Source organism: Mya arenaria, chromosome 4, assembly GCF_026914265.1.
Source record: "Mya arenaria isolate MELC-2E11 chromosome 4, ASM2691426v1".
NCBI lineage: Eukaryota > Metazoa > Mollusca > Bivalvia > Myida > Myidae > Mya > Mya arenaria.
Genome location: NC_069125.1, coordinates 22,604,499 through 22,627,993, shown reverse-complemented (window position 1 = coordinate 22,627,993; position 23,495 = coordinate 22,604,499). Strand labels below are relative to the sequence as shown.

The 23,495-nt window shown below is 36.4% G+C and overlaps 1 protein-coding gene across 4 annotated transcripts in view; it reads right to left on the bottom strand.

Moving 5' to 3' along the window:
* Positions 1-23,495, bottom strand: part of LOC128232831 (uncharacterized) — a 46,344-nt gene that overhangs the window by 10,074 nt on the left and 12,775 nt on the right. For 3 of the 4 annotated variants that reach the window (XM_052946587.1, XM_052946590.1, XM_052946588.1), the window contains 3 exons: positions 16,287-16,341; positions 15,511-15,732; positions 340-442 (listed from right to left, as the gene is read on the bottom strand). In XM_052946587.1, coding sequence (XP_052802547.1) covers positions 340-442; positions 15,511-15,732; positions 16,287-16,341 — 380 coding nt within the window. The remainder of the gene's footprint in view (positions 1-339; positions 443-15,510; positions 15,733-16,286; positions 16,342-23,495) is intronic. The other variant, XM_052946589.1, reaches the window with a different exon arrangement.

Here is a 23,495-nt window from a genome sequence, read left to right as displayed (position 1 = left end):
CGAATATTTGATCGAAAGAATTACCGAATATTCGAATATCAGTTTTGCCATTCTTTTGCATCCCTAGATTGAAATGATTAATAGTAGAACTTCAGCCTGTGTTATGAACATAGATCAAGATGTACTATTTTCGTATTTTTAATTTATAACCATTTACCATTTTTTTGGTTTTATCATTAAAAAAAGTCAAAATTTCAAAAAAGTAAATGTTTATTATCAGCTAACTAAAAGCCAGAATACACTTCTTTGTAACTGCAAAATATATTCTACTCAAATTTGGTAACAACACTTAATCAGTGATCGAAACTTTCCCAGCAATTCATACACCCATGTACATACCTGCTGGGGTCATGTGGTGCATGTTCCTCTTCCTCAGCTCCCTCATCATCAGACAATTCCTCATAGTACTTGAGCTTCTTGATGCCAGACCCAGTGTACAAACCTAGTTGTATTGAAATAAGAATATCAGTATGAAAATAATACATGTTCACTAAACCAACATTTTCCAGCATCACTTAGGGTTTTATTTATTTCAAGATGCACTAGGGGTTGGAAATTATTTTTATTGTATTTTAAAGTACAATATCAACTCAACAAGTAAAAAATATCTTATACAAAAAGCCTTTATGACCCTAATTCGCTCACCTGAGTACCTGGGGAAACAAGGGAAGCGAGCTTGGTTGCTAAGACAAAAGAAGGTTGCTTAGGAAATCAGTGGTTGCTAAGGTGGTTATGCTTGTTAAGAAATGTGATGGTTAAAATGGAAGCAAGCTATTGTCTAGGAAGTAAGTAATGCTAAGAAAGATGATGGTTGCTAAGGAGGTCAATGGTTATTAGGGAAAAATTGCTGCTAGTGAAGCAATCTATTGCTAAGAAAGTTATAAGTCTCTGAGAAAATAATTGTTACCAAGGAAGTTTGTGGTTAAAGCACAACAACAAACTTCCATGGCAACAATCTTTATACTTTATTTAAGGGCAAAGGTTGCTAAGGAAAAGTAATGGTTGCTATGGAAATAAAATAATTTGAAGAAAGTTGGTTAAAGGACCACTTGACAAATTGTACATTGTAAATATCTCGGCTCAGGATGTTGCAGATTTGGGGAAAGATTCTGAAATACTTTCCTGATATAAGTCTATATAAAACAAGTGACCCTCAGGGCAGGGTCAACATTGACCCCAAGAACATGATTTGAAAAATTTGGCACAGAACCATCAGGCAGTACTACATGCCAAATATCAATGCTCTAGGCCTTTGCATTTTTGAAGAAACAATTTTGAAAGACTTTCATAATGTAAGCCTTCATAAAACTAACCCTGTCTCCTGTTGGCCATGTGTTTTGACAAACTTTCAATTGGTAGAAGGGCTAACCAGGAACATTTCTGTGAATTTTTGCAATATTGTGGGAGCAGTGTCTAGCAAGAAGATTTTCATATAATCATAAAGTGAATACTAGCTCAGGCCCCTGGCAGCAATGTTATTTATGAACCAACATGGCTTGAAGGAATTGGGTAGAGGGTACATTTCTATTAATTTATGTCGAAATCAGGCCAGCAGATTTTGAGGAAAATATTTTCCAATAAAGCCATATAGTGAAAACTAACCGATGCCCTGGCAGTCATGTTTTTTTACGAACAAACATGGCTTGAAGGGATTTGGTAAAGAGTCACCCAAGGAAGCTTTCTGTGAAATTATTTTGAAATTGGGCTGGTGAACTTTTAAGAGAAGATTTTCAAAGTTTTTCCATTCAATGCCATGACAATCATTGATCAGAATGGAACCATGAATTTAAAGGAATCTAGAAACAAAAGGCCAAAAAGGGCATATGCTCTACTGGCATGGCTTTTGTGGTCATCTCAATCCAGAGCAAGTATGTATGGGTAAAAGGCAACAGACATATAGTTTATGTTTTGTGTTTGGGTTACCTGAAAACGTAGCACGTTCAACATCTGAGCCAAGAAAGTATTGTAAGCAGATTAGTTGCATGAACTATTTTAATATGTGCCAAGTAAAAGTCATCTGACAAAAAAAAAAATGCTTTCAAAACTGTACTCATAGTAAAAATTTCTGTAGTTTTAAAAGTTAAAAAAAGTTGGTCAAAAGGTCAAAGTCAAGGGCATCCTAGGACAACATTGATCAATTTGAACAAACATTTACAATCAATTGTGCTGAGATGGATGCATGAACACACAAAAAGATTTTCAAACCTTTCCAGATTTATATTTACCAAACCTGTGAACCCTGGGTGTGGCCAGTAATGACACCAGGTGCATAACTTAAACATTCACAACCAATTTTGTTAAGATGAATGCACAAACTACAGAACTTAAAGCTAAAAAATGGCCTTTGGGCTTTCAACAAAAACAAGGCAGAGTAATTCACAAAATCAACTGCAGAAGCAACTAGAGCTGTCACAGGAGTGACGAATACCCCCAAATGCCGCCTGGACACAGGAATGGCAAACCATTCCTTTGAAAAGAGGCCATAACTCCAAGGTTACTGCACACTGCATCTTCTTTTATCATGCATGTATTGTTTGTCCGGAAACCGTTTTTCTATTTTCGTAACAGTGCACAAAAACCTTTACTCCACTGGCCCCATTTTCAATCACAAGCATTGTCTTCACAGAGGCTGCCCATACAGCAAGTTTCATCACAATATCTCATGCCCAATTAAAGTTATGAAGCAGAAACCATTTTTCTATTTTTAGTAACAGTGACCTTGACCTTGGCCCCACCAGCCCCAATATCGAACTTGACCTGTATCTTCTGAAATGTACACCTGTGTACCAAATTTTTTTCAAATATGTCAAGCCTTTCATGAGTTATCGTCCGGAAACCATTTTTCTATTTTTAGTAACAGTGACCTTGGCCCCACCAGCCCCAATATCGAACTTGACCTGTATCTTCTGATGTTACACCTGTGTACCAAAAATTGTTCAAATCCGTTTAGCCTTTCATGAGTTATCGTCCAGAAACCGTTTTTTCTATTTTTAGTAACAGTGACCTTGACCTTGGCCCCACCAGCCCCAATATCGAACTTGACCCGTATCTTCTGATGTTACACCTGTGTACCCAAAATTTTCAAATCTGTCAAGCCTTTCATGAGTTATCATCCGGAAACCGTTTTTCTATTTTTAGTAACAGTGACCTTGACCTTGAACCCACCAGCCCCAATATCGAACTTGACCTGTATCTTCTGATGTTACACCTGTGTACCAAAATTTTTTCAAATCTGTCAAGCCTTTCATGAGTTATCGTCCGGAAACCATTTTTCTATTTTTAGTAACAGTGACCTTGACCTTGGCCCCACCAGCCCCAATATCGAACTTGACCTGTATCTTCTGATGTTACACCTGTGTACCAAAATTTTTTCAAATCTGTCTAGCCTTTCATGAGTTATCGTCCGGAAACTGTTTTTCTATTTTAAGTAACATTGACCTTGACCTTGGCCCCACCAGCCCCAATATCGAACTTGACCTGTATCTTCGGATGTAACACCTGTGTACCAAAAAATTTTCAAATCTGTCAAGCCTTTCATGAGTTATCGTCCAGACCGTTTTACTATTTTTAGTAACAGTGACCTTGACCTTGGCCCCACTAGCCCCAATATCGAACTTGACCTGTATCTTCTGATGTTACACCTGTGCACCAAAATTTTTTCAAATCTGTCTAGCCTTTCATGAATTATCGTCCGGAAACCATGAAAACCGACAGACCGACCGACCGACAAGCTCACTCCTATATACCCCCTCAAACTTCGTTTGTGGGGGTATAAAAAGCAAATTGTCTCTCAAAATCCTAGACTTGCAAATTGCCTCCCTTAACTCTAGACTTGAATTTATATGTACATGTAAACTTGGCTAAAAATAGAATTCGCTCATGCAGACCTGGCTAAAAATAGAAAGCATTTCTTTAAAACTTTCATGGCCCATAATCTAGGCATTCATGGGTGGATCTGGCTGGTTTTTGGAAGGAACCGAGCTCTAATAGATATCTAGATACTGTACAAGTTTCATTGAAATACAATCAAAACTGAAGACTGTATCGTGTTCACAACCAATTGTTTACACAATAGCATTTTTTTATACTATCAAGGGTCATAATCTAGGCATGCATGGGCGGATCTGGCTGGTTTTCGAAAGGAACACAGCTCTAATGGATATCTAGATACTGTACAAGTTTCATCGAGATACAATCAAAACTGAAGACTGTATCGTGTTCACAAGCAATTGTTTACAGACGCAAGGACGCACGAACGCACATACTACGTACACATTACCATCGCATAAGCTCTTCTGGCCTTTGGCCAGTAGAGCTAAAAACCATCCAATTTTAGTTTAAACTGGCCCAGAGGTTTTAGGGGAGATATCATTTAAAGGACAATTTTGATGATGAACTGCGGACAGTGAGCCATCACAATAGCTCACACTTCATGCTATGTTGAGCTTATAATAAAAAGGAAATCAGCAATAAATTGGCGGAGTCTGAAACATAAAGAAACTTTTTTTTCAATATTGTAAGTATTTTTTACAATAAACTGTTGTGTCAGTATAGGGTATGTTCTTCCCCCTCCCTTCTATGAACGTCATGAGGCATTTCCCAACAGTAATTGATTACTTGCAAAGCTCACCTTGAGCTAGTCTACGTTGCCCATTCTTGTGGAACATTATCAGCTACTGAAGAAAATATATCTAATATTTCTTAAAAATAGAATTGCACTCTTTGCAATTAAATTGCTGAGTGTGTTTTAGGCTTCCTTGGTTTTTGATTCTCTGTCCATTTGAAGCACTATATGAGATTAACTTCACTGGCATTGTGACAAAGATTATGGACACATTCAGTTCCACTTCCAATCTATTAAAATTCAACACTTTACTTGGAATGTTGTAGAAATCTTGTGTAACCAGTTCAATAAAACCATTGTTAAAATTAATGCTATTTAAGTCAGGAAAGAGATTGCCAGTAGAAGAAAGAAGAAACAAAACTCCAAAATTCATTCTGCATGGTTGTATTCATCATGAATTTAGGACTTGGCAACCTTTTTTAAAATAAACAATATCTAAACTTTCATAATTATAAAAAAACAAAAACAAGAAACACTGCAATGCAACGAAACCAGGTTTTCAATGGTGGACTGAAGAACTTAAACCTTCATTCAGATTGTGAGATTCAGTTTCAATTGTATTAGCTGTATTTTTCATTAAAAAATACAGGTTATAGAATGGCGAAAATTGGGCGGGCTGGCAGTTGTAAGGGCAGGCGGGCGTTAACAATTCTGCGTTCAAGTTTATATTCCATGCCAAAAAGTCAATAGTTTTTACCCAATTGTTATAACAACTAGAGATTGCTTTTTTGAAAAAGCGCTTGTCTCCCCTATTGTGTGGTCGTAGCTGAGAAAAAATAAATGATGGACATGAAATTTGTAACTTTGGACTGGAGACAAACCAACAGTGAAGTTTGGTTTATTCGATTATATTAAATAGTGAAGAGAAGAAAGTGTTGTTGATTAATCATGGAAAATGTAAACGAAGTTTGCATTGTATGAAGTTCCTGGGCGCAAGCGTTATTCAATTATTGATCGGAAACCATTTTTCAGCTAACAGTCATCGTGACCATGACCTTTTACCTACTGATCACAACATCAATAGGGATCATCTACATAACCAACTTGCATACCAAGTATTAAGTTCTTGGGTGCAAGTGTTCTTTAGTTACTGAGCGGTAACCATTTCTTCAACTCAAGGTCATGGCAACCTTGACCTTTGACCTACTGATCTCAAAATCAATAGGGGTCATCTACTAGTCATGACCGACTAGCGTACCAAGAATGAAGTTCCTGGGTACAAGCGTTCTTAAGTTATTGAGCAGAAACCATTTTTAAGCTTAAGGTCACCGCCAACGTATCATTTTTTACCTGAAGGTAACCTTGACCTTTGACCTTTTGATCTGAAAATCAATAGGGGTCATCTTCTAGTCATGAACAACTAGCTTACCAAGTATGAAGTTCCTGAAACCAAAGGATCTTTAGTTATTGAGCGGAAACTTTTTCTTCACTTCAAGGTCATGGCAACCTTGACCTTTGACCTAGTGATCTCAAAATCAATATGGGTCATCTTCTAGTCATGACCAACTAGCATACCAAGTATGAAATTCCTGGTTGCAAGCGTTCTCTAGTTATTGAGCGGAAACAGTTTCTTCACCTCAAGGTCACGGTGACCTTGACCATTGACCTACTGATCTCAAAATCAATAGGAGTCATCTACTAGTCATGAACAACTATGAAGTTCCTGGGTACAAGCTTTCTTTAGTTATTGAGCAGAAACCATTTTTAAGCTTAAGGTCACTGCCAACATAACATTTTTTACCTGAAGGTAACCTTGACCTTTGACCTTTTGATCTCAAAATCAATAGGAGTCATCTAATAGTCATGAACAACTAGCATACCAAGTATGAAGTTCCTGGACCCAAAGGATCTTTAGTTATTGAGTGGAAACCGTTTCTTCACCTCAAGGTCACGTTGACCCTGATCTTTGACCTAGTGACCCCAAATTCAATAGGGGTCATCTACTAGTCATGACCAACTAGCATACCAAGTATGAAGTTCCTGGGTCTAAGAGTTCTATAGTTATTGGGCGGAAACGAAGTGTGACGTACTGACTGACTGACTGACAGACTGATGGACTGACTGACGGACAGGGCAAAAACAATATGTCTCCCCATGAATGGGGGAGACATAAAGATATTACACGCAAATAATTTTTACATGGAAGGTCACCACGACCTTGACTATTGACCTTGTTACCCCCAAAACAATTGGGATCATCTAGACATCATGACCAACCTCACTTCAAAGTTTGGTGAACCTAGATCAAAGCATTCTCCTGATATTGCACGGAAATATTTTTTTACATTAGAGGTCACAGCGACGTTGACCTTTGACCTTGTGACCCCCCAAAATATAGGAGTTTTCTAAACCTCATGATCAACCTCCCTACCAAGTTTGGTGAACCTAGGTCAAACCATTCTCAAGATATTGAGCGGAAATGTTTTTTACATTGGGGGTCCCCGCGACCTTGACCTTTGACCTAGTGACCCCAAAAACAATAGGGATCTTCTACACCTCATGACCAACCTCCCTACCAAGTTTGGTGAACCTAGGTCAAACCGTTCTCAAGATTTTGAGCAGAAATGTTTTTTATATTGGGGGTCGCCGCGACCTTGACCTTTGACCTAGTGACCCCAAAAACAATAGGGATCCTCTACACCTCACGACCAACCTCCCTACCAAGTTTGGTGATCCTAGGTCATGCGGTTTTCCAGTTATCGATCGGAAACGAAGTGTGACGTACGGACGGACTGACGGACTACCGGACTGACGGACAGGGCAAAAACAATATGTCTCCCCCAGAGAGGGGGAGACATAATTACTCAGAATACTTGGTCTCAATAAACTTTTTCTTTATAAAGTAAAAGTGCGGTCGTTTGAACAGGCGGTTACTCCAGAACCGGAGAATGATAGTTGATAAGGGCATTTGAGAAGATAATTATAAGTTTGAACAGTTTCGCGAGACAAACAAGATGCGCCAATCATCAATCCTTGATTTTGTGGAACTTAAATCTGACTTTTGCTATAATATGTACTGTCATATTTAAATGTTGTTTGTTTAGAAAATGTGCTTTTTGTAAAAATAAACATAACTATTTTTCATTTATAATTGTTTTTTCTTTTACATTTTGTATATGACAACCTTTAAACATATGAGCGATGTCAACAACGCAACACATTTATAATCAGTGTCGTAGTAAACAGTCGGTTTGACGACTTCAAACTTAAAATACATTACACTGAAAGATATTCAAAACAGACTGGAAAATGGAAACTCTTGTCTAAACATCGGTTCCCTCGAGGTTTCAGCTCAGAGCCCGGCGTCTTCGAGCGATCGCAGTTTTACTGTACTAAGTTTGGTGGCAAAATGTAAACCCTAACTAAAAAATTTCAGTACACACCATTTTTCTATCTTTAGTTACAGTTGCCCCAAACACAATCTCATGACTGGTCTCCATAAACTCTCCCTATATACTAAGTTGGGTCACCTTTTGTCAAACCTAACCATACTTATTCAATACCATAGGAATATTTGAAAAGCAATTAGTTTCTAAAATAATTTCATGACAACCTTCTTGTGCATTTTGGAAACATTGCAGGGCTCAAATTTAGCACTTGCATACTCACAAAATGCGAGCCAAAATTTGAAAATGCAAGTTGAATTTAAAGACACTCGCAAAAATTTGTGAGTTCAAAATTTGCAGAAAATATGCAATCCTTGAAATAGACATGGACATAATCGGTGATCAATTCCTGCACAATAGATATAAAACTAATTTTAGAAATGCCTACTTTTGTTTTTCGATAATCACACAGAAACTGATGACGTAGATTATGCGCACAGGCAGGTACTCGTTTATATGTGGCAGGTACTCGTTATTATGTATTTTTGTAGACTGGTCTTTCGTTTAAACTTTTGGCGGCTGTTTTTAGCGATAATCGTATCGAGACACAGTCTGTATAATGATGACAAGCAAAAAAAAATCAGTTATTTTACGCGTGTTGATTTTAAAATCGCCGACCACTGAAGGCAATGATCAATCAGTTCCAAAAAAAGAAGCCAAAATGAAATAATCCGTCTGTTAACACTGTTTCAATGTGGAAGAGAAAGTTGAACATTAAATTGACCCTCAACACAGATGACGGAAGGAACGTTTTCAAAATATTTTGCACAGACCAATACTCGCCTGATTAGACTTCCTCAGAAGGTATTGTCAGTGTTACATAATTATATGATGATATCATTTAATGAACAATTACATGATCATTCATTAAAACAATTACACTATACCTTAAACCATTGTTTTTCATACAATATATACCTTTACCTAGCAAACACAAAGGTTAGCGTTAAAAAAATGCGAGTGAGTGTCTGGTTTTGCGTGTTGAAAATTTAAGCACTCGCAAAAATTTGCGAGTATTAAAAAAAGTTAAATTCAAGCCCTGTATTGATCCCCAACTAAAGTATGAACACAAAGATAATAAGTCCCTGCAAGATGGAGTGGATGTCAACTTGTGTCTGTTGTACAGTTAAATGAGATTTTTAGGCACTGTTGAACATGTATGAATTGGAACACTTTACATAGTGTGAGAGAATTTTTTTGCCAGGATTCAATTTTTTAATATAAATCAAGGATATAAAAATAGTATGAAAACAAGAGCTGTCACAGTATGTGACGAATGCCCCCGAATGTGACATTGACCAATGAACAAGGTCAGTACATGAAAAGTTGCTATTGCATTTTTATGTCAAATACATATGGCAAATTATTTTAAATTGCCTCTGAACATAAAAAAATACCACCCATACTTGACAACCTACACTGTTAGGTCCTTATATTCAGAATTCCCTTGTGAATAAACACTTAGTGTATCTTTCACCTTAGAGGTAGGGACATGGGTCTTGCACACGACACGTCGTCTTGCTATGTGGAACACATGTGGCAAGTTATTTTAAAATCTGTCCATACAAGGGAAAGTTACAGCCCGGACACGACAACCTATACTCTATGTCCTTATATGCAGCACTCCATTGTGAATAAACACTAAGTGTGACCTTGACCTTTGAGGTAGGGACACGGGTCTTGCACGCGACACGTCGTCTTGGTATGTGGAACACATTTGGCAAGTTATTTTAAAATCTGTCCATACAAGGGAAAGTTACAGCACGGACACGACGACCTATACTCTTTGTCCTTATATGCAGCACTCCATTGTGAATAAACACTAAGTGTGACCTTGACCTTTGAGGTAGGGACACGGGTCTTGCAGGCGACACGTCGTCTTGGTATGTGGAACACGTGTGGCAAGTTATTTTAAAATCTCTCCATACAATAGAAAGTTACTGCCCGGACACGACAACCTATACTCTATGTCCTTATATGCAGCACTCCATTGTGAATAAACACTAAGTGTGACCTTGACCTTTGAGGTAGGGACAAGGGTCTTGCACGCGACACCTTGTCTTGCTATGTGGAACACATGTGGCAAGTTATTTTAAAATCTGTCCATACAAGGGAAAGTTACAGCACGGACACGACAACCTATACTCTATGTCCTTATATGCAGCACTCCATTGTGAATAAACACTAAGTGTGACCTTGACCTTTGAGGTAGGGACATGGGTCTTGCATGCGACACGTCGTCTTGCTATGTGGAACACATGTGGCAAGTTATTTTAAAATCTGTCCATACAAGGGAAAGTTACAGAGACGGACGGACGGACGGTGCGATTTTAATATGCCTACCTTCGGGGGCATAAAAAAAAAAAAGTTTTATGTAACAGAGAACGAAGAAACAAAAAAACTAGCACTGGATAACTTTTAAGTGTAGGTAGATGGCTATATCATTTAAACTGTATTGAAATCCTAGTATCCATTACCTATAAAGGTAATCAGTGTTCAAACTGCTTCCTAGGTCCAAGTGTTCATTAGTTATTGCCCGTAACCTTTGACCCACTGACCTCAAAAGTGCAAGGGTTCATGACCAACCTGCCTACAAAGTTCCCAGTGACCTAAAAATCAATAGGGTTCATTTACTAATCATGACCGACCTGTCTACCAAGTTTTAGGTCCCTGGACCTAAGTGTTCCTGAGTTATTGATGGGTAACCGTGGGGACAGATGGTCAGATTACTATATTGCATTCTCCAGAGGTATACACTTGCATGCATTATAGTTTTGGGTGAGTGTGTTATAAAATTTTGACAGTAAAACGAAAATAAGAGTATTTGAATCAAATGGCTTAAAAATGCTTGTCCATTTTTCACGGTCGATCATGTTGAATAAGTTCACAAATATTTTAGTTTTGGAACTTGCTACACATTTCAATTACATAAGTGTCATAGTTATCATGCTTAATGTCAATATTACAACAGTAATTGTCAACATTTAACATTTTGTATGACAACATCGGTGACAACAACTCTGCCACAACTGATGATACATGATGCAGAAGGTTTATACTAATAACTAGAAAATATACTAGATTAATTCTTTACTCTTAAGTCTGTGAGAATGATTATGAAAGCTGAGTTTTATTCATTTGAACCCTGAAGAGACTTCACATTTGTCTCACCCCTTGGCATTTGTCATTGTTGATATAATTTACAGTCCACTTTGTTTTACTAAATTTACTATTATGCTTTTTTTTAGAACAATAAATGAAATTTACCTATTCTATTTTCATACAAAGAGTAACTGCTGTAACTGCATTAAAGCCAAATTATTCATTTTGGAAAATGTGATATTGAAGCAGGATATAAGTTTATGGAGGAAAAAGTGTATGCTGCTGACCTATATGCATCTAGTCTGACCTAGTGTTTGACCCAAGACAACCCATATTTACACTCGTCTTAAATATCATGTTGACAACCACTCTTGAGTTTCATGAAGATTTAATAAACACTGTTAAATTTATGATCACAGTTTTTCTTGATTCGACCTAGTGACTTATATTATGACAGAAGATATTCAAACTGGTCCTTAATATCATGTTTTGAAATATACAGAGTTTCTTCAAAAATAGATAAACACTGGTCTTAAATTATATTGCTGACAAAAATTCTGAACAAGTCTCATGAAGATTGGACAAATATTGTTGAAGTCATGAAAGGTATAAAAAGCTTGATTACAAAATTTTCTTAATAGTTGACCTAGTGACCTAGTTTTTAACCTGAGATGAAACTTGTCTTAAATATCATGCAGAAAAATATTCTGACAAAGTTCCGTTATCACTGACACAGAAAAAAAAGAAGCCCATGAGGGCCAATGCTCTACTGGCATGGCTCTTGTGGTCATTTTCAATCCAGAGCATGTATGTATGGGTAATAGGCAATAAATATATATAGTTCACGATTTGAGTATGGGTTAGCTCATAACGTTGCACGTTCAACATCTGAGGACAGAAAGTGTTGTAAGCAGATTGGTTGCATGAACTATTTTATTATGTGCCAAGTAAAGGTCATCTGAGGAAAACAAATATTTGCTTTAAAATCTGTACTCATGGTCAAAATTTAATTTCTGTAGCTTTAAAGGACGGCTGTATCCCCGCCGTTGTTTTTTAGTATATTTTGTTTTTCTTGCAACCTGATTGGTACGTCGAATCTGACCAAATTGTACACAACCACTGGTCAAGATAGGGAATATAGGAAGTACAAGTTGTTTGATTGGTAACCTAATTATTCTTGGATATTTGAACATATTATAAGAGGATATTTGTTAAAGCTATTCATATTGTGGATCAATGTCAGGGTTATTTTGGCTAAAAAAAGAAGGAAAAGGCGTCCTTGATTTATAACATCGATGAAATAGCAGCCTTAAATATTTTCGATAAAGTGATACATATATATTGTGGTGACATCATAACATTGTTTTACTGCTTTTAAAGTGAAAACACATGTTATAAATATATTATCACATTTGTGTCCATTGTTTTTTTTTAAATATTAAACTTATTGCACATAATGATAATGCTTGGTAGAGTGTAAGTATCAATTTGTGCAACTTGTTTAACACTTTCATTTAACATTTATGTCTTATCCTCTATTTAGCATTGTCATAATATGGACCCGAAACTTCATGATGGACTACTGGCACAAATTGCAATTGGTTCGAGTTCTTGGATCAAATTCAGTTATTGTTGCTAAAAGTACATGAAATGTTTAAGGTCAATAAATCCAGTAAGAATTGACATGTCTACACTGCTAAATGTAAAAAGCCCGGACACAAGCATGTGTACTATGACCTTTAAATGTCAGATATGACCTTGACCTTTGAGGTATGGACCCGGGTCAAGGTCACTGCACATCATTTCAATAAGGACAACATTTGTACCAAGAAATATGGTAATCCATCAATACGTAAGTAAGATATAGCACGGACACGAGCATGTGTACTCTGACCTTTAAATGTCACCAGTGACCTTGACCTTTGAGGAATGGACCCGGGTCAAGGTCACTGCACATCATCTCAATAACGACAACATTTGTACCAAGGTATATGGTTATCTATCAATGCATTAGTAAGTTTTAGCCCAGAAATGAAATGTTACAGCCAGACGGACAGACAAACAGACTGACAGACAGACGAAGTGCATTCCTATAATCCCCTCCCCACTCAGTGGCGGGGGATTAAAAAGTTGGTCGAAAGGTCAAAGACAAGGACATCCGAAGACAACATTGATGCTCGTTTGCAAAACTGTACACATGGTCCAAATTTCATTGCTGTAGCTTTAAAAATAAACAAGAGGGCTATAATGGCCCTAAATCGCTCACCTGAGTAAAAGAGTTCAACCTTTGTAATCAATATAGCTTGATATTTGTTCTCAAAGAACATTGAAAAACATACTGGTCAAACATGTTGCCTGGATAATAACTGACAGGACTTGTCACAGTTGCCTGCATACTGACAGGACTTGGTGATTAACTGCACACTGGCAGGATTTTGTTCAGTTGCCTGCACACTGACAGGACTTGATGATAGACTGCACACTGACAGAATTTGATTCTCATACCTGCAAACTGGCAGGACTTGATAATTGACTACACACTGACAGCACTTGGTACCGATACCTGCACACTGACAGGACTTTTTTCAGTTGCCTGCATACTGACTGGATTTTCTTCAATTGGCTACACACACACACAGGACTTTGTTTAATTGCCTGCACACTGACAAAACTTTTAGTATAGATACACAAACAACAAACAGCGCACCATCCAATAAAATCAACAAACTGCCTTAAGGTCTAAAAATCAAATATCAGAACACATTCAGCACCATCCACTAATATCATTGCTTTTTCCATCTAGGACAACATCACCTTCCTTCACATGTTCAAAACCAAATTTTTCTTGAAATACATTAAGGCTTATTCACTATCCACACAGAAGATTTTATTGTAGCTTAGAATAATCTATATGAAGTTCAATGGAAAAGTCTGATTATTTAATTTATCATTAAGTAAAAATGAAATTTCTTCTAAAGAATAAAGTGTATACTAATAATTTGAATCTATGAACCTAAAAAAGAACAATAATTACTTTAGAAGTGACTATGTTGAAAGCTTAATGAAATTTAAATCTATTCCCTTGTTATTAAAAATAGAAAGAAGTGGAATCTCCAACAAAAAGGGAGACCATATAGCAAGACTTGCCGTTGTTTCAAGAGTAAATTTTACATAACTATCAGATTTTAACATTTTGGCCATTTTGTTGTTGTTGTTATTGTTGATCAATCATGTCCCCTTGTTGTATTTTTGTAGATGGTCACCCAAGGAAGCTTCCTGTAAAGTTTCATTAAATCTGGACTGGTAGTTTCAGAGGAGATGTTTTTTAAAGCAAAAGAGGAAGTCGGCCATTTTGTTGTTGTTGTTGTTGTTGTTGATCAATCGTGACCCCTTGTTGTATTTTTGTAGATGGAGATGGTCACCCAAGAAAGCTTCCTGTGAAGTTTCATTGAATTTGGCCAGGTAGTTTCAGAGGAGAAGTTTTTTAAGCAATTGTTGACGGACGGACGGACGGAAAGACGCCGGACAAAGACCGATCACAATAACTCACCTTGAGGCCAAAAGGGTCGGGGCCAGCTTTTGCCCAAGGGGCATAATTTCAACTGTTTTGCTAGACGGTCATCATATGATGCTCCACAACAAATATCAAAGGTATGAGCCTTGTGGTTTGAAACAAGATGATTTTGAAAATATTTCTTAAATAAGCCTCTAGGACACTTGTGACCCCCGGGCCAGTGCCAGTTTTGACCCCAGGGGCATAATTTGAACAACCATGGTAGCGGACCACTAAATTAAGCCTAATTCAAAATAGCAAGGGTCTGCATAGCTGTTTCAGACAAAAAGATTTTCAAACATTTCCCAGTTTAAGTATACCAAATCTGTGAACCCTGGGGGCCTGGCCAGTAATGACCCAAGGGGCATAATTTGAACAAACATTCACAAGCAATTGTGACTTAACATGAAAACTTGGCTAAATATAGACTTTGCTCATGTAGATTAGGCTAAAAATAGACTAAGCTAAACATAGCGTTTTTATATACTTTCAAGGCCCATAATCTAGGCATGCATTGGTGGATCTGGCTGGTTTTAGAGAGGAACCGAGCTCTAATGGATATCTAAATACTGTACAAGTTTCATTGAGATACAATCAAAACTGAAGACTGTATCTTGTTCACAAGCAATTGTTTACAGACAAACGGACTCACATACTATGTACACATAACAATCGCATAAGCTCTTCTGGCCTTTGGCCAGTAGAGCTAAAAATTGAACGCAAAATTCTAAATGACAATGGGATGCCCGACTACCAGAAAGCACTGCACGCAAGAATCTCGCCTATCTTAAACCTGATTTTTTTATAAAAAAGTCGGCTTATAATACTCTTACCATAGACCATACCTTTACCTTTTTGGTGTCCCTGTTTCCCCTTCTTTTTCTGTTCTCTTTCAGGATCTGATTTTCCTGTTTTACGTTTTCTAGCCTTAGATTTCCCATCTGCTTTTTTTCCTGCCTCTGATTTACCAGATTTTTTCCCGTGCTTTTTCCTCTCCACTTCTTCATCGCTTGATTCCGGTTCAGCACACTTATCAAACCAGGTGGCGTCAAACTGAATACCTTCTTCTGAAAATGGAGTGGACAATTACTTGAAGAATATAACACAGTAAATCACAAGAATATTTCACTTACTACACTCTGGTTTGTTTTAACCTGCTTTTAATAATACAAGATGAATTTTGGAAGGATACAAATTGTTCAAATTAGAGAACAGACAATGCCTATTCAGTTAAATCTGATATTTCAACTTGGCAAGTGCTGCTTGCGAACAAAAGGTGACTTTGATCCCATTATATGTCCTAGTTTAATACAGGTTTATAAAAACATACAATCATCATACATGTATTAAAAAAAAACGCCAATGATGTACCCTGCTAAAAATGAATTAAGCAGACAACTCAAAATATTAAATTTTCTGATATTTTTTCAACGATAGTAAATCTTGGGCTCAAAAATGTACTAAAACAAATAAAGCAACCAATCTCAGAATGCTTCTTTTTTCTTTTTTAAACATTTGATGAAAATAATTATAATGTACTATCTTCTCCCTGAAAGACTCCATTTTAGAGAAAAAAGTGAGTTCCATGCTGAAGAGACCATCAATAAACCATACTACTTACGCAAAACTTTTTCAACCAGAGGTCTGTTCATGCGCTCTTCCTTGTGGAACTTTTTCTGGAAATAGAAACAATCTTGATTTTGATAGATATGACATTATCTCAGATCTACTTAAAACAAAAATTGTTCTGTTTTGAATAAAAATCAGTAAGCTGCCATAATGCTAGAAGAAAATGATTGTAATGTCCTAACCTATGTTTTAAAACAAGAAACGCCGCAATGCGACGAAACCAGGTTTTTAATGATTGACAGAAGAACTTCAGCCTGTGTCTGTTTTTCTATTTTTAGTAACAGTGACCTTGACCCTAGGGACCCCAAATGCAATCCATTGAAAGGTATCCATAAACTCTTCCTTTATACCAAGTTGGGTCAGGATATGTCATCCCTAACTAAAGTTATCCAGTTTCAACCATTTTTCTATTTTTAGTAACAGTGACCTTGACCCTAGGGACCCCAAATGCAATCCCATGAAAGGTCTCCTTTAAACTCTTCCTATAGACCAAATTTAGTCAAGGTATGTCATCCCCAACTAAAGTTATTCAGTTTCAACCATTTTTCTATTTTTAGTAACAGTGACTAAATTGACCCTAGGGACCCCAAACGCAATCCCATGAAAGGTACCCATAAACTCTTTCTATAGACCAAGTTTGGTCAAGATATGTCAACCCTTACTCAAGTTATTCAGTTTCATAGGTGAGTTTGACGCCGCCCGCCCCGCCGAACGACGATGTTCGTAATTTTAATAAACAGGTTTCACTATGTGTGTAAAAAGGGCATTTTTTTCAATGAATGAGTTTGAATGGCATCTTGGAAAGATAGCGTCGTTTTCCTAGATTATAAAAATATATAATATATAGTTCATTGTCTAAACCACAAAGGTTAGTGTATAAAGTAGGGATGGCAACGAGTACCCGAGTACTCGAGTACTCGATCGAACGTCTGAGTACTCGAGTACCAAATTACTACTCGAGTACTCGGAAAAAACATAAAAAAATCTTTAAAAATCACCAAATACACGATTGACAGACAAAATATCAGATCTGGTTAGTTGCCAATAGGACAATTTACGGTCCCCCTAATCCCCGCTGTGTATACAATTGACCTCAATCAATTAGTTGACAGTTGATGTGATAGTTGCAAACTGTCAACAAAGGACCCCTATTTCAAATTAGCACTTATATTAATTAGCGAAGTTTTGATAGCGGTACTTTCACCTACACAATTCTATTGTATACCAATTAGAGACCTTTCAGCAAACAATGGACGCTAACGAGCGAAAGAGTATCGACCGTTACGAGAATTGATTTCTTAATGGGCGTATTTTAACTATTTTTGCAATGATTATCACAATTGATTGGTTGATATTTTTAATCAAGAATTATGAATTTTAATGAGGTAAACAACAATTACACAGTACGAAAAACTATCATTTAAAAAAAAAATTGTAGAGTAAACAACTAAAAATCTGAACTTCGTATTGAATTTCGTTGACTTTTTTATGTATGCTATTAATTTTCGATCATTGTAATTCTGATTGTTGTTCATTTCTGCAGTGCATACTTGTATAAAATGAAACAAATAAAACAAATTAAAAGCCTGAAACAACATTTGTTTTCTTTTTATATCATTTTTTGTTAAAATACGTAATGAAAGTTTACTTTAAAGGTAAAAATGGCCAATAATACGACTAACACACAATTGACGCCATGAACGATACATGTATACACAATCTTGTCTTCGCGAACACATATTCAATTTTTCTGAGTAATCGAGTACCCGAGTACTCGATCGAACGATCATCTGAGTACTCGAGTTTTAATTTTACTACTCTTTGCCATCCCTAGTATAAAGTATATACACTTTTGCCATCCCTAGTATAAAGTATATACACTAGGTGTACGATCACATTCCTGTTTTAGTAAACTGACATGCTCTTCTTATCTTTTATTTGAACCATTTTATTTGGTCAGTTCCAAGGACAAAGCTGAGAAACGTTCAATTCTTTATTCAATCTAAGACTATTTTCCAGATGTTTTTATCAAGCCCTAACCATCTGTTTACAAAACTACAGGGTTATTTTGACTAAATGGGTATTTGAAAGAACATTCTTGAAGATAGATTGTGTAATGGTAGTTTGTAAAATAGTATGTGTGTGTGTATACTTGAATATTTTTAACACTATTTTCTTCTGTATTTATGACATGAAAGTAATGTCATATATTGTGTTCAATATAGAATTGTTCAAAAATATTAAATATCAAAATTATCTTTATCTTTGACTTTATCCATTTTTAAATGTTTAACTTCAATAAAGTAAGATATATTTATCCAACATGATATTCATACTCTTTTTATTATTAAAATAAAAGGAATTTCTCATTATGAAATAATGTATTTAAAGTCTTTATTATTATTCAAAATAAGATGAATAAAATTGTTCTCCATAATATTGTTTTTTATTTTCAATATTTGTTTTGAATGACTGATTATTTTTCTAACTTAATTTTCCTTTGTCAAATTTGAGCCATTGTCAAGTAAAGGTCTAAAATTCAATACACAAAAATATCACTTAAAATGAGTATCTGACATCAAGGTCATAATTATTCAATCAAACCATGTTATAACAGTAATCTGTCATGATTGATTGACTGCTGTCCACTCCTGGCATTCACAACTGCTACAAACATTTACCATCTACTGTGCATTTTCACACCTCAATCACCACAAGCTGACTTTTTCCCAGCCTTCCATGAAATCCTCATGTAAATGAGGAAATTATCCAATCCAAGCCTTTGTTAAATCCCTACAACTCATGATCACCAATGGGAACAGCTCTAACAAAGTCAAGTAGGATATAAGTGAACTTTGACTTGTCAATTTTCACAATACAGTTTTACACTGTGATTTGTAAATACAATAGAAAAGCTACCTGTGAAACCATTGCATTGTGCAGATAAAAAAAGAACTGACTAAAATTCATTAGTTTACTTATTTAAACAATCAACTAGAGCACACAATATGGATGATCTCAGTGATTTAGGCCTTCAGGGGCCTGATAAAGTGATTTGCTTTGAAGACTTCTACAATGTGGAGACTGACTTTGAATTAAGCGGGAATCAAAGCCGTCCACCTAGCACACTGAGTTTCAGCTCATGGACATTCTCACCAATATCAGAGGATCCAAATAGTGATCAGGAGAGTGGATCAAATTTTACAGACAATAATGGGATCTCAGTTTGTAACCAGCAGCCAGTGCCTTCTGACGACTATCCCTATGGTGCCTCAGGGCATGAGGAATCAAGCCAGACTCTAGGCAAGGTTTACATGCCTGTACTACAGGGAAATCAGCCAGTGCAACCAGAACAGACCATGAGCTCATGGGACTACAATATGTACCCTGGCGCAGTGACATATCACCAGTCAGTCAACATTCAGAACTGCATAAGCAGTTTCTACATGGGTCAGCCTGTCTGGACTCAAGAGTATGGCTACATGTTGCCATCTGGAGCCTGCAATTACCATACATCCCAGATTAGCAACCAGTCTAGACTTAGTCTGGAGGAGCAATGCAATCACCAGACAGCAGTCAACCATTCTGTTCAAGATCCAAGCAGATGTTCTACTCCTGATTTCCTGGTCACCCTGAATGCTATTGGCCAAACACCGAGACATCGACAGATGTCAGAGGTCAACTTCTCGTTCAACGATTCCATGGGCCAAAGGTCAGGCCTCACCCAGGACAGCGGGTACAGCTCAGACATCGGGGCTTCCCCCATCATACAGTTACAGGTATGTATGCACTAAACATATACAAATCACTGTTTTATTGATCATAAGAACTGGTCTGTGAAATTCTGTTAACTGTCCAGTTTTTTCCATAAAGCTGACTTGACATGCACAAATCATTTTAAACATGAGCACTGCAAGTAGATACAGCCACGTGTACAGAATGTTAATATCAACCACTGGCAATAGTATTTACGGTTATAAATACTCAATATTAGCTTAAAATACACATATAATAAGTAATTCATGTGTCAAAGTATATGCTGAATATATATATTTTTTAAATTATTCAATTTCAGGATGGGAACATTAAGCTTACAAACCACAAGCTGACGTCGACCCCGCAACCCCCGCCAGTCATGAGGCTCACTAGCATCGAAGCAGCGCTTAACAAGGAGAATACTCCACCTACTATACAGCCGTTCTCATGCCTTGCAGCGCTTAACAAGAATACCACACACACTCCACAGCATTATTCCAGTCTCTCGGCACCCAACAAGAATTCCACACCCTCTCCCCAGCAGTATTCTAGCAACGCAGCACTCAACAAGTACTCGGAGCCTCATTTCAATGCACCTTTCTACCCTACCATCAATATGGGCTCAACGAGTGGTGGTGGTAAAAATGTATGTGCCAATGACGTTAAAATTCAACAGGATGTATGTTTCTCACAGTCTGTATCAGTGAAAGAAAAAAGTCAGTACAACGTATTCAGTGAACACAAAACAAGTGAATACAGTGAGCATAAACTAATAGGGGAATTTTCGAGCATGGCAGAGTACCAACAGTCAAAGAAAGCAAAGGCAGTAGCCAAGCGTAAGCCAACAAGTGTCAGCAGTGATAACTCAAGGCGTCGTCACAACGAACCCCTCAGTCAGAAATCTCTAGACGTCATGAACAACTGGTATTTGGAAAATAAAGAAAATCCATACCCAAGCAAGGCTCAGAAAGATATGCTTGCAAAAGATGGGGGGCTTACCATTGCTCAGGTCAAGTCATGGTTTGCAAATAAACGCAATCGTAGCAACAACACTCGTCCGAAGAAACAGAAGCAGCAAATGGAAAGTCGTCTCATGGAGATTTGTCACCAGCTAGCTCAGGACGCCCGCAAACCAGACAAGGATAATGCATATTACATTCAGCAGCTGTCATCTATATTACATCATTGAAATGGAATATGTATATAGATTATCATATAGTGATTTATGTAGCATCTTTTTAAAAAAAAGATAAATGCTATTTTGTACTTTCATATAACTTATGAAGATTACTTTGTTGTAAATGGTTTTGCTCTTTCTATTTTGTTTTGTTTTAAAATATGTTAATTATTTAATGTGATTGAATTTTTATCTAGTGCACAAATTATTTATAAACTGAAGGATAAAGAAAAGTAATTTCTAGAGATGGGGGTATGTGGTGTTAGGATTGTGATAATTAATGAAACCCTTAGATACTTGCAAGGTCATTGCATGTAAACCAGTCATAGCTAAAAATGTGATATTTATTTTGAATGTCTAGATGTGATATAATCTATAACTTGATAATCTGTGATATAAATGTTTCACTATTTCATTTCACCTCATCGCATGTTTGTCTCTTCATTCATCATGTAAGTTGTTTCAACACTGTCATTGTTTGTTTAATTAAAAACTGTCATGCAAGCAGAATGCATTTTTCTTTAGGGTGCAATATGCTTATTTGTTTTTCAGAGAAATCTGTATAATTTTTGAGTTTGAAAACCACATGTTTGTTATATTATTGTTGTTAAGACTTTTTGTGCTATACATGTGCTATCATGTACAATTTGTAAATAATACTAGTATGCATGGACTAAAACCATGAAATTTGTTCTCACATTTGTCTTTCAATCATGACTATTTATTAAAACATTTCATTACCCATTGGTCTTTTTTTCACTTTTATTGTTTCAACTGTTTTTCGCAGAAAATTATGCATTCAAGGTCAGGATGCATTGAATGGTTGTCCTTCTAACTGTGTCCTGATACATTATATGAAGGTCAAACAACTCTTGCCCATCAATGTTTTAAGCTGTTGTAGCAAATAACAGCCAACAACAATAACTGTTGCAGAGACAGGCTACAAAAACCATAAGTACTGCTAGAATGCTCTGATGACTACAATACAAGATATTTGGGCAAGCCAATACGATTGGCATGGTAACTCAAATGCGAAGACAAATGAATCCAAAACCCGAAAACCCCTAAGCTTACTCCTGAAAGCTGTTAAAGCTGTACAAACTGACCTTTTTGGTGCAAATTATATCACAATCACACATTATTAAAGATGCACTATTACTCCCAAATAAGATTTAACACAATTTATACAATTGTTTAGATATACCAGAAAGGATGAATAAATGTCGAAAATAATGGTTCTTATGAAGGATTCCGAGATTAATTTGATAGAAATGTGCAGAAAACACGGTATTTCTACCTTATGAGACGATAGAAGATCACTGTAAACCTTTTAGCATTCACCAATCATTTAATATTTTTGGGTTTTCAGCCATTAAATACACGGTTACAATCTTGTTATCAGTTATTAATGCTTTGCATAAATGCATTATTTAGTTAGAAGTCAAAGGTGTATCACTCAAAATTTATGATTGTTATACATGTGTATGTATTGATTTTGAATAAGAGTGTCACTTTAAATATTTTGCAGGAAAACAATTGAGAAGTGTAATAATCCAAAGTAGAGGTATAAAGTAGCTCAACAATTCAAATGATTATAGCACATTCATATATGTGCATATACATGTAGCAATTATGAAGTACTTGAAATCTAAAAGAGGCCTTGACTTTTAATGTTTTCATTTCACAATCTTTAAAAATGAACAATCATAAAAAGAACAATCATAATTTTGACAGGTATATCTTGTGACCACTTATTTCATCTGTGTATGCAACACAATTTATCAAATATAATTTTTTTTTAAATTCCAATAATTTCATCGTGCCTGTTATGCTACTGGTACTCAGATGAAATAAGTGCAAAACTGTCACAAGATATGTCTGTCAAAATTATGATTGTTCTTTTTATGATTGTTCATTTTAAAAGATTGCGAAATGAGAACATTTCAAGGAGTATAACTCTGAAGTAACTGGGTTGGCTGGTTATTGAACAAGATATTCTGCCCATACACATGGGTCCTTGAGTTATGGCACAGACGACATAAGAGTTTGCGTGATTTAGGCTAAAGTCTTCAGCAACATGGGGGTTTAAAATTTGGCCAATATATTCTGCTCATACACATATTTTCAAAGTATGGTGATGATTGGACAAAAGCTTCTCAAGTTAGAGCACAAGACAACTTAGCGGACGCAGTCCATCTGCTGCCGAGTCCCTTACACATCCTTGGTTATAAAACCGCTGTATAAAAGTTGCAGGATTCTCTAATTCAG